An 11,053-nucleotide genomic window follows, 5' to 3' on the forward strand; every position below is an offset into this window, starting at 1 on the left:
TAATTCTTATTTGTTAAATATTATACCAGTTATTTAATATAAATTTAGGGTTACATTTCAACCTAAAGATCTAAGACCAAAATTGTATTTAAACGAAAAAGAAATTATATATAAAGAGAGAGAAGATGTAGGTATTTTGGAGGTTGAATTGAAATTAAACACAAATGATGAGTAAACCTGAAAGATTTAAAATTATGATAACGGAATCAAAATCAAAACTAAGTTGATTAGGGTTAGAAATTAGAGATGCAGCTCTAATTCCTCCCAGTAGGGTTCAGATTGATTGCACATTGGCATTTCAGATTGCATTTTTTACCTCATCGTCTTCTTCCTTCTTCTCTCGGGTTGACACTTGAGAATACTGGAGCTGCCGATTCTCAACCTGAGGAGCAGTGAGCAGATTTCTTGAGAACTGTGGATGAATTATGCGATTTCTGCATCCACATCCCTCAAATGCCCCCTCAAATCCCCACAAAACCCCACAAATCATACTTCTACTACGGCCACCGCCACCGCAATCCCAAGCAGCACCGCCCCACCGTCTATGGCGGCCTCTTCTCCAATCGCCAATCCCTCTCTCCACCCAGCCCCCACAAACCCATTTCCCCTAAATCCCAACCCTTCGATCTTCACAAGTGGGATCCTGATCCCTCCTCTGCGCTCTCCAAGCTAACGCCGCCGCCGCCGCCGCCGGCTTCGGAGGCCTTCTTCTCCAGCTCTGTCCGCCTCTCCCCCATTGCTCGCTTCATCCTCGACGCCTTCCGTAAGAACCAAAACAAGTGGGGTTCATCAGTAATCTCTGAACTCAACAAGCTCCGCCGTGTTACTCCGGACCTTGTGGCCGAGGTTCTCAAGGCTTTTCATCGCCGTGATTCTAATCCAATTTTAGCGTCCATGTTCTTCCACTGGGCAGGGAAGCAAAAGGGATTTCATCACAATTACGCTTCCTATAATGCTTTTGCTTATTGCTTGAATCGCCACAATCGCTTCAGGGCTGCTGATCAAATTCCCGAGCTCATGGATTCACAAGGTAAGCCTCCAAGTGAGAAACAGTTTGAGATTCTGATTAGGATGCATTCTGATGGCAATAGGGGTCTTAGAGTTTACTATGTATATGAAAAGATGAAGAAATTTGGGGTTATTCCCCGGGTTTTCTTGTATAATAGGATTCTTGATGCCTTAGTCAAAACAGGTCATTTAGATTTAGCTTTATCTGTTTATGGGGATTTCCAGGAACATGGGTTAGTGGAAGAAAGCATCACATTTATGATTTTGATTAAGGGGTTGTGCAAGGCAGGGAGGGTTGAGGAAATGCTGGAGCTTTTGGCTCGGATGAGGGCAAATTTGTGTAAGCCGGATGTGTTTGCTTATACAGCAATGGTGAAGGTGTTGGTTTCTGAGGAGAATGTGGAGGGATGTTTAAGAGTTTGGGATGAAATGAGAGCAGATGGAGTAGAGCCTGATGTTATGGCGTATGAGACTCTGATTACTGGACTTTGCAAAGCCGGGCAGGCGGGAAAAGGGTATGAATTGTTTCAAGTGATGAAGGAGAAGAGGATTTTGATAGGAAGAACCATTTATGGGTCCTTGATTGATGCATTTGTGCAGGATGAGAAAGTTGGATTGGCTTGTGATTTGTGGAAGGATTTGGTAGATTCAGGGTATAGAGCTGATTTGGGGATGTATAATTCTCTCATTAAAGGTCTTTGTAACATAAATCAAGTCGATAAGGCTTATAAACTCTTTCAACTAACCATACGAGAGGATCTTAAGCCAGAGTTTGAAACCGTGAAGCCTATTTTGACGATGTACGTGAAGTCGAAAAGAATGGAAGACTTGTGGACGTTACTGTCCTTGTTGAAGAAGTTGGAACTTTCTGTGGATGGTGTTCTTTCCAGATTTCTCTCTTTTATGGTAGAAAAGGAGGACAAAATAAGCACGGCGCTAGAGGTATTTCGTGGTTTGAACGTTAAGGGCTATGGCAGTGTCGCCGTATACAACATCATTATCGGGGCTCTTCATCAGCATGGGCAGGCAAAGAAGGCATTAGAGATCTACGACGACATGAAGAGCTCAAATTTCAAACCAGACTCATCAACTTACTCCATTGTTGTTTCGTGCTTGGTCGAAATCGGGAAAATCCAAGAGGCTTGTGAATTTCATAACGAAATAGTCGAGTTGGGTTCAGTTCCTTCCATTTCTGCCTATTGTTCTCTCGCTGAAGGCCTCTTCAAAACCTGCGAGATCGATGCAGTCTTGATGCTTGTTAGAGACTGCCTAGCAAACATCGAGAGCGGACCTCTGGAGTTCAAATACGCCCTTACAATTGTCCATGTATGTAAATCAGGTAAAGCGGAAACGGTGATCAGTGTTCTTAATGAGATGATTCAAGAAGATTGCCCTCCGAGCACAGTTACATACTCGGCAATAATATATGGAATGTCCAAGTATGGGACAGTTGATGGGGGAAAGAAAGTGTTTTTGCATCTGAAGGAGAGCAGGCATTTGACAGAAGCTAACTGCATAATGTGTGAGGAATTGTTAATTGATCACATGAAGAAGAAGACAGCAGACTTGGTAAGATGTGGTTTGAAGTTTTTCAATCTTGAATCCAAATTGAAAGCCAAAGGTTCTATGTTGTTGTCAACTTAAGAATATAGAGAAGATAGCATGTATTTATTTAATAATAAACCCCCCCTGCATGATTAATTGTTTACCAACAACAATTCTTTATCTAATCCTTGCTGAATGATTCTTGTACGAAAGCGTGCATAGCTTAGCGGTAATTAGCATATACCTCCAACCGGTAATTGACATATACTTCCAACCAAAAAGTTGTGAATTCGAATTCTCCCCCCACCATGTTGTATTAAAGAAAATGAGGATTGATTCTTGTATTACTTTTTTTTTCCTTTAATATTTTTACTAAAAATTCTACCCTCCTTCAAAGTCTTGATAAAAAAATTGTAAAATTTTCTATCCTTCAAAGTCTTTGATAAAAAAATTGTAAAATTTTCTACCAAACCATGAAAAGATATCTAGATTAGGGTATCAAATTACGCCCATGAGTATCTAGTATTGAGTATCTAGTATTTAGAATTTGTCTTGACATTTTATCCCTAAGATGTCCAATCAACACCTTTGGGGTGAAAGAGACGAAATAAACAATCCATAAAAGGTCACTTACCGAATATAAAAAATATCAACAAAATACTAATACGAAATATTTATTTGTTAGTTTAAATATATTTTATAATTTTTTTATTTTTATAATATTTTAAATGATATCCAAATATTTTTACCAACATTGATAGGTCACACGCATCTCGATTAATTTCATAGGATAATTAAAACTCACTTTTTCTAAGCTCTTTACTATTTATATCGACCTTTATTGACCACTATATCAATTCATGATAGTTCCATCTATGCAAATTACAACAGAGCTTTGAACAAATGTTTATCAGCTCCAAAACTCGAACTCAATTCATAGCACGATCCCTTTTAGAATCTTATGATATCTATTTATGCTTATTTGTTTATTTAAAAATCTAGTAGATAGTAAATAAACATGACTTCTAAAAAATAGAAAACCAAACCAATTAAATAAATGAAAAGTTATTAAATGAACTCTACCAGAATCAATTTTCATCTCTCTGTAATGGAAGTGTTATCAGGTGGAACTGAAAAACTTGCAACTTAGTTCAAGCTTGCTACAGCCAGTGCATAGCTAACATTGCTACAACCAAACACATCAATCAATTTCCATTCCTTCAATCAAACATCCTGCAATCTCAGAACTACTAAAAAACTTGCAACTTAGTTCAAATTTGCAAAATATTTCAACCCTTATCTTATAATTCTTTGATTCAGACTCGACAAACGATTAAAAGTTCTCTTTCCATTTTGAAAACTTAACGAATCCAGACCATTCTACTGGGGTTAGATCGTCAAGAGAGAGCCTCCTTTTTTCATCCAAAAACCTTACAGGCAGAAAAATAGCTGAAAACAGGCTTAGATTATAGAGACAGAGCAAACAGAGCATCAACAGAAGGAGGCTTAAAATAACCATGTTTAGGAGGGTCTTACTTCTTCCCACTTACTGCTTTCTTCTTCTGCGGTTAACCGTGTTGGACTCGTACACTCGTCCTTGTGATACCCAGATCTTGGTTTACCTCCTATCGAAGCAGAGGAAATCTCAATTCTCAGAATAGTGATCAAAGAACAAGAACAAGTTGTGCATGCCCCGGAGTCTGTCTGAAAATCTGAAAAAAGGCACTTAATTCTTCTTGAGAAAAAAGAAACATCAGTGAGAATGTGGGTTTGAGGAAAAAGATATATGAAGAAAAAAAGATAACGAAAAATGAGCGAAAATAATCAAACGTTAATGAGGACAAGAGATCACTAGCACTAGCAAGGCTATCAAATGAGAAGGTTACCAAGATGACGCATTCAATGGAGCTTCATGGTGTTCTTGGCTTAGGAGAAGAAATCAGACTTACAATGCAGAATTAGATTTATAATAGAGCTGTTATTGCCTTTATAAAGCCAGCCAAAAGAGGTTTCTCAAATCAAAATGATACAAACTTAATGGAGCCTATTAATACAAGGATCAAGCATTGGGAGGGAATCTTAACAACAACAACAACTATTGACCCTCTATGCCTATATAAATCATTGGAATAAAGGAAGAAAAAGAACAGAAGAACCAAGCCATTCATATTCAGGTATATCATATCCATACGATCCTTTATACCAAAATTCCTGGAGTAATCATTCTTGTTGAAATAAAACTGAAAATTTACTAACAAAACATGGACGATCCTGCAGTTTCAGAACAAAAAAAGAAGTGATCAGCTAGTTGAGGGCAAAATCAGAATTCGTGTTGTGATTCAACTCCTCTAGCTACCATTCATAATCTCTGAGGCTTTGAATACACACGGACTTGAAACATACTCCTGGGAGGAATGGTGCCAGTCCCATGATCCCTACCACTCAATGTTAACAAATTCTGCATCTTTTGGCCTCTTGCCATACCACTGATATTTCCAACCCTGTTCATTCCCTTGATTATTTGGCTGTATTCTATCTGTTAAATTCCTGACATTCCGATTATAACTATTACTCCAAGGCCTATTATAATGATCAAAATTACAGGCACGCTGCTTCTGGTTCCAGCCCCACATGTTATTTCTTGTGTCGCTAGCAAACCCTTTAGTCTTCCAGGAGGTGGCGCCACCTTGATGCACTTTCTCTCTCCAGGAACCGTCCACCATACCCCTTGCATCACTAGAAAACCCTTTAGTATTCCAGGAGGTATCACCTTGTTGCACTTTATCTCTCCAGGCACTGTCGACTATACCCCCATTCACCTGGGTAACGCTACTGTCCCAAGGATTGCCATCGTTGTTCGCCTTCCCTGGATCACTTAAATTCCTCTGGTTCCATCCTTCTCCTGTATTTGCAATGCATTGAATACCATGTTCCCAAGCATTGCCCACATAACCTGGATCTTCAATGTGGCCTTCTGCCCAAACAGAACTGGAGTTCTTCGTCCTTTTATTTTTACCCTCCAACAAATCATCACTTTCTGTCACATTAGGAGCAAAGTATGCCCAATCCAGTTCCTCAATCATTTCAGAATCTATTTCAGGATTCCAATCTATTTTTTCAATATATTTGTCTGGATCAGGCAGATAGATGTCACACCGATGGCCATTAGTATGTGCCCAAAAACGTCTTTTGGCATTATGGAATGCCTCTTCACAAGCAGAATCATTCCAATTAACTATATTATTATGACAATAAATAAACTTCTTGGAATCAACTATTTTACCCCACGGCACACGACCAATCTCCGTGCAGAATTTCTTTTCCCATAAAGGAATACCATCTTTCCAAAACTCTACACCAAGAGGAAAAGTTAAAGTTAATTCAGAACCATCAATTTCACTGAATGATTAATAATATGGATGAGGAACCTAAAGAAACAAGGTGTTACTAGAATGCATATTCTGCTTATTCAAACAAATAAAAATTGCGCCATCGCATATTTCCAAATGCTTTATAATCAGTGAAGAAATTCAAATAAAAGGAGAAGTCGCACATTTGATCTCTAAGGTTCGGTTCAGGTTTCATTTTAATCCTAATTTTCAAAACTCAAAAAACATTTTTATAGGTTCAGCGAAAAATGAAGGCCAAGATATTGTTTCAGTCATCATTTGTAATTGGTTGGCGATTCGATTGTTGCTCATCCACATTATTGTTCTTGTTTTCTTCTTCAATCGAAAAACTTAAGACAAATTTTATCTTGAAGTTTTGAAAGTTCAACCTTCTGTTAGAGACTTCAAAAAAGTGATGGCATGTGGCAAAGCTTTTATTCATTGATTTTTCTACGTTTATGTTGCACCCTCCTCTCTCTCTTCCATCTCTTCAGTCCCTTTCTTCTCTCTCCAGTTCTCTCTCTTCTCCCTTAGGATCTCTCTGTCTCCTCCCTTTATGAATCTTCACATTCCTCCTCCCTTTCCAAATATTTTTCACCACTACATCACCCTCCACAAATTCACTGTCACTATAGAATCGGCCACCTAATCCCTTTACTTTCCCTTTTTCCTTCAGGGATTTAAATACCTCCCCACTTAACAATCTATGGGTTGGAAAATTTTGATTGATAATCGGAACAGGTAGTTATATCGAAAGAGGTATAGAAGCTGTGTTTACCCTTGATAAAGTATCCACTCTACTCAACTACGGGATTGGTTCTTTCACCTCAATTATCAACCCCCCCATGCTTAGCACACATCCAAATTCCAACTTATTCTCAATAAGGGTACCTGTTTTATCCAATAACACCTACCTTATTAGTCCAAAATCTAATATTTATTTCAAATTAGACATTGAGGTCTTGAATTTGATGCTTCATCATACATTCGGCATCTTAGATCATGAAAACAGCCTGGCCAACATGAACAAGAACCATTCAAATGTATGATGAAATGAGGATCATTATTTGAAACTTGAAAGAAACACAATGATTGACATGAGGAATACACAAAAAATGCATCGAAACCCGGTAAATTCCTTCGTATAACATTGCTGGTTTTAAAAAGTAGAAGAGGGACCAGATACAATTTTGTTTGAATTTTAATCGAGTGTTAATTATATGACTAATTAAACTAGTCTCGTGGAGCACTCCCCTTCCCCATTTCTAATCACATACACCATCGTAATCCACCACCCAAACTTGTCAGAATTTCAAAATTTGATAGAAAAAGAAAAGCCACCACTCAGATGTCACATTGCAGTTTTATAGTCAGAAACTACTCAAAAGAATAACTTCAATGCCAGTACAATTGCAGGGCAGGCATCACAATATTATGGAAAAAGATAAGGGCCATGCTTTTGGTACAAAACCTAACACGTACAAAGCAAAACAAAGGACCAATCAAACCCCCTGCCAACTCCAACCATCTAAATTCCTTCTTTCCAAAGTTTGTGCACAGCCTAAACCACAAAACTTTCCATAAAAATCACTCCTCAAAACATAAATTACCAAACAACCCAGATGCACTTTCAACAAAACAACGAAAGAAACCAAGTTAAACGGAACATCTACCCAATTGAAGAGTGGGAAAATTTCCCAGAGCCCAAGAGATCAAAGAAAATCGAAATGACAAAAAAGTAACACAATACAAATTACACAAAATGGGCAAGGGAGAAAATTACCTAGAGGAGGATCGTGATCGTAATTTCTTATGGCGGACCACGGAGGCTTCTGCTTGCGAAAAATCCTACGCGGACGCTCTCTCCAATTACCCATTACATAAAAAGATTCGAATCGCGCAGTAAGAGCGTCAACAGAGAATTTCAGGGACAAAAAGACAAGGAATCGAGAAGGAATCCATATGGGGGCACCGGAGAAGGTAACCGATGAGGATGAACAAAGCAGAGAGTGTAGGAGATGGAAAGATAGGGCGCGAAATCTGTAAGAAGAGAAGACGGTATCTGGGAAACTCTGTTGGAAGCTGAAAGTGAAAGAACTGACGAAATCACAGAGATAGAGAGAGAGCAGTGAGAGAAGAGTAGACGGTGGATTGCCTGCCTATGCGGTCGGTTAAATAACAAGATTAACTTTTTAATTTTGTGTTTATGAGTTTTACAAAAATGTTAAAATATTACGAGATAAAATACATAAAATTCCTAAGTTTCACAATCTCACGATTTACTCCTTTGGTCTCTAAATTTCAAAAGTTTCGGAAGGAGGGAGGGGGAGAGAAATTATATTTTAATTTTAATAATTTTTTCCATGTCAGCAATAAAAAATTATTTTAAATTGAAAAATATGCCACGTATACATATAAATTTGCCACGTTACGTTTCTGTAGAGAAATTATCGACGAGATTGTTTAGAACTATTTTCAAAATTTTAAAAACTAAACTATTTGATTTTGGAACTTGGAGGTCAAAAATAGAATACTAACCTAGGTCTAAAAATGTATTTTACCTTATACTATTTTGGTTGATGTGATTTCAGTTTTTGTTCATTTACTTTTTAAATGTTCGTGTGTGTCTTTCTAACTTTCTACTTTTATTCATTTTAATCTATATACTTTCGAAATGTTTGTTTCGATCATTCTACTTTAAAAAGTATCCATTTCAACACAAATTCTATATTAAAACTCGTTAATATAAGGTTAAAATATTGTTTTGGTCCCTATACTTTCAATCTTAACTCATTTTAGTCCTTTTTTTTATAATTTTCATTTTTTCCCTATACTTTTAACTTTAATTCAAAAGCTTATTAGATACTGTTTATGCAAAGATATGCACAACAGTGTATTCTAGATTGTAGCTCGAACTCGGCCTCCGGACCGATCTGAATCCTTGGGCGGACCTGCACAAAAAGGTGAGCACTCCGACCATCAAGTCAGTATAGGTCGGATTCCCAGTTTAGTTCGAGGCCAGAAATCATCGTACCTGATCGTGGAGTGAAGTCCTCTACTTATGGGTGGTAGTCCCGCTAATCTCGCAACGGTTACACCCGGTAATCTCGGGATCGTCGGTTACACCCGGTAATCTCGGGACCGACGACTATGCCCGATAATCACGCCGCTGACTGTAGTTCGCATCGGCCCCCACCGAGCTTCCCGGTAGGTCGAACCTCGGCCAGGTTCACCTCGGCCCTCATACTTAGCATCTGTCAACGCTAGTAGTGGTGATCTCGACGTCCGAGCTGGACATGACTTATGAGCCATCTTGGAGCACCAATATAACCGTCGCGGAAGATTTATCGTTGGAATATTCAAATATTCCGATGCTTCGGATCTAAGGGAGGATCCTAGCCGCTCGTTGATTACACGTGTACGGTGGGGAAATTCTTCCGACGGGCTATAAATGCCCCCAATCCTTCAGGTCATACCTTACGTTCCCTGAATTCTTGGAGTTCGACCTGAAGGCAGCTCGAACCCTTGGTAGGTCGGTCTCTTCCCTCACTTTCTCTTTCGAACGTAGTTGCCATGTCGTCCTCTTTTAGCAGCAACTCAGGATCCGATGAGGACTTAGCTCGTAGGTTAGAGTCCGAGCTCGAGGAGATAGAAAACTTTAGACTCTCCGATGACGGGGAGGATAGCGACGCCTCCACCTCAGGTCAGGGTTTAGAATACCCTTCTAGGATACCTGAGCACTACCTCGGATCCCTTCGTAGGGGGTTCGCTATCCCTGAGAACATCCTCCTCAGGCTTCCGGAGGAGGGGGAGAGAGCTGACAATCCTCCAGAGGGATGGGTCACTCTCTACTTCAAAATGTTTGAGTACGGCCTCAGACTTCCCCTTCACCCTTTTGTCCAATAATTTCTCTTCCGGACTGGGTTGGCTCCGGCTCAAGTGGCCCCCAATGGGTGGGGTGTCATTTTCGCTTTGGCCATCCTTTTTTGGCTACGAGCTCGGGATAGTGAAGAGGCCGAGCTGTTGGACGTAGACCAGCTCCTCGCGTGCTTCGAAGCGAAAAGGATAGCTAAGAAGCCTGGTCAGTTCTATATGTGCGCAAGGAAAGGCGTAGGCGGTATAGTTAAGGGGCCGACCTCCATCAAGGGATGGGTGAGGAAGTGGTTCTACACTTCTGGGGAATGGCTCGCAAAGGACGAGTCAGGTCGTTCCTTCTTTGACGTCCCCACTAGGTTTGGGAACCTAGGTACGGAGTAGTTCTTGCTTTTTGTAATTTTCTTTTCTGTCATTCAGGTCTAACTCGGATTTTGTCCTCGTGCAGTTTCAATCCGACCAGTCCCCGAGCTTACGCAAGCCTCCTTCGACACGTTGAAATATTACAAGGAGCGCTTTCCGAGGGGTAGGAAGGTCGGAACCCTGGTGACCGACGAGCTGCTGCTTGAGTCTGGGCTGCTAGATTACAACCCTGCAGTTCGTCCCATCGAATCCTCAAGGCCGAACTCCGAACTTGGTATGCCGAGCTTGCTTCCCCCATTTTTCCTCTAACCTTGCGTTGACCCCTGTTTTTATTTTGCAGCCATGGTTTGCGGATTTGCTGCTAAGCAGCGTGAAGCGCAAGTCCAAAGGCCGAGCCCATGCTCTTGAGGCCGCCCAGAGTTCGAAACCTGCCACCCCTGCCGTGGCAGGGCCTGCCTCGGAAGATCCAGCCCCAGTGATTGAGCTGGAGTCTTCTGGGGGTCCCTCGAGGGAGAAGCGCCCCAGGGATCAGACCGAGGCGGTGGACGCCCTGCCTTTGGGCGAGGAGGTGAGGGAGGAAGTCCCTCTGAAGCGAAGGAGGAAGAAAAAGAAGACGATCTCCCCCTTGGAGGTCGGAGCTTGCAGGGTCTTGCCTGCGAGTTTCGCAGATCGGGTGGACGATCCTGAGGCCAGGATGGGCGGGACGTCCGACGTGACGGCACGGTTCAGAGTTCAGCCGTCAAGTGCCGGGGTGAGGGACCAGGTGTCCCGCATCTCGGCTGCAAGTTTGGATCACTGCCTAAGGAGGGCGTCCAAATTTGTGAGCGACCCAGGGTCTGTTCTTCAGAGGACCATCGACTACGCCGCTGAGGTAA

The 11,053-nt window shown here is 41.0% G+C and overlaps 2 protein-coding genes and 1 non-coding gene across 3 annotated transcripts; 2 read left to right on the forward strand and 1 right to left on the reverse strand.

Annotated features, from left to right (window-relative positions):
* Window positions 1–186: 186 nt before the first annotated feature.
* EMB3131 (Pentatricopeptide repeat (PPR-like) superfamily protein) lies at window positions 187–2,765 on the forward strand. Its single transcript, XM_022290757.2, has one exon. The coding sequence runs from the start codon at window positions 454–456 to the stop codon at window positions 2,650–2,652; it is 2,199 nt and encodes a 732-aa protein (XP_022146449.1). The 5' UTR covers window positions 187–453; the 3' UTR covers window positions 2,653–2,765.
* A 1,746-nt stretch (window positions 2,766–4,511) lies between these two features.
* Window positions 4,512–8,097, reverse strand: LOC111015671 (uncharacterized). Its single transcript, XM_022290766.2, has 2 exons — window positions 7,726–8,097; window positions 4,512–5,905 (listed from the first exon to the last, which is right to left on the reverse strand). The coding sequence occupies exons 1-2, from the start codon at window positions 7,817–7,819 to the stop codon at window positions 4,989–4,991; spliced, it is 1,011 nt and encodes a 336-aa protein (XP_022146458.1). The 5' UTR covers window positions 7,820–8,097; the 3' UTR covers window positions 4,512–4,988.
* Window positions 6,160–6,260, forward strand: LOC148212026 (small nucleolar RNA snoR111). Its single transcript, XR_015790562.1, has one exon. It is a non-coding gene; the product is annotated as a small nucleolar RNA snoR111 (small nucleolar RNA).
* Window positions 8,098–11,053: the final 2,956 nt, after the last annotated feature.

The sequence above is a fragment of the Momordica charantia genome (assembly GCF_013281855.1).
Source record: "Momordica charantia cultivar OHB3-1 chromosome 4 unlocalized genomic scaffold, Mcharantia_2.0 BLBB01000004.1, whole genome shotgun sequence".
NCBI classification, from domain to species: domain Eukaryota; kingdom Viridiplantae; phylum Streptophyta; class Magnoliopsida; order Cucurbitales; family Cucurbitaceae; genus Momordica; species Momordica charantia.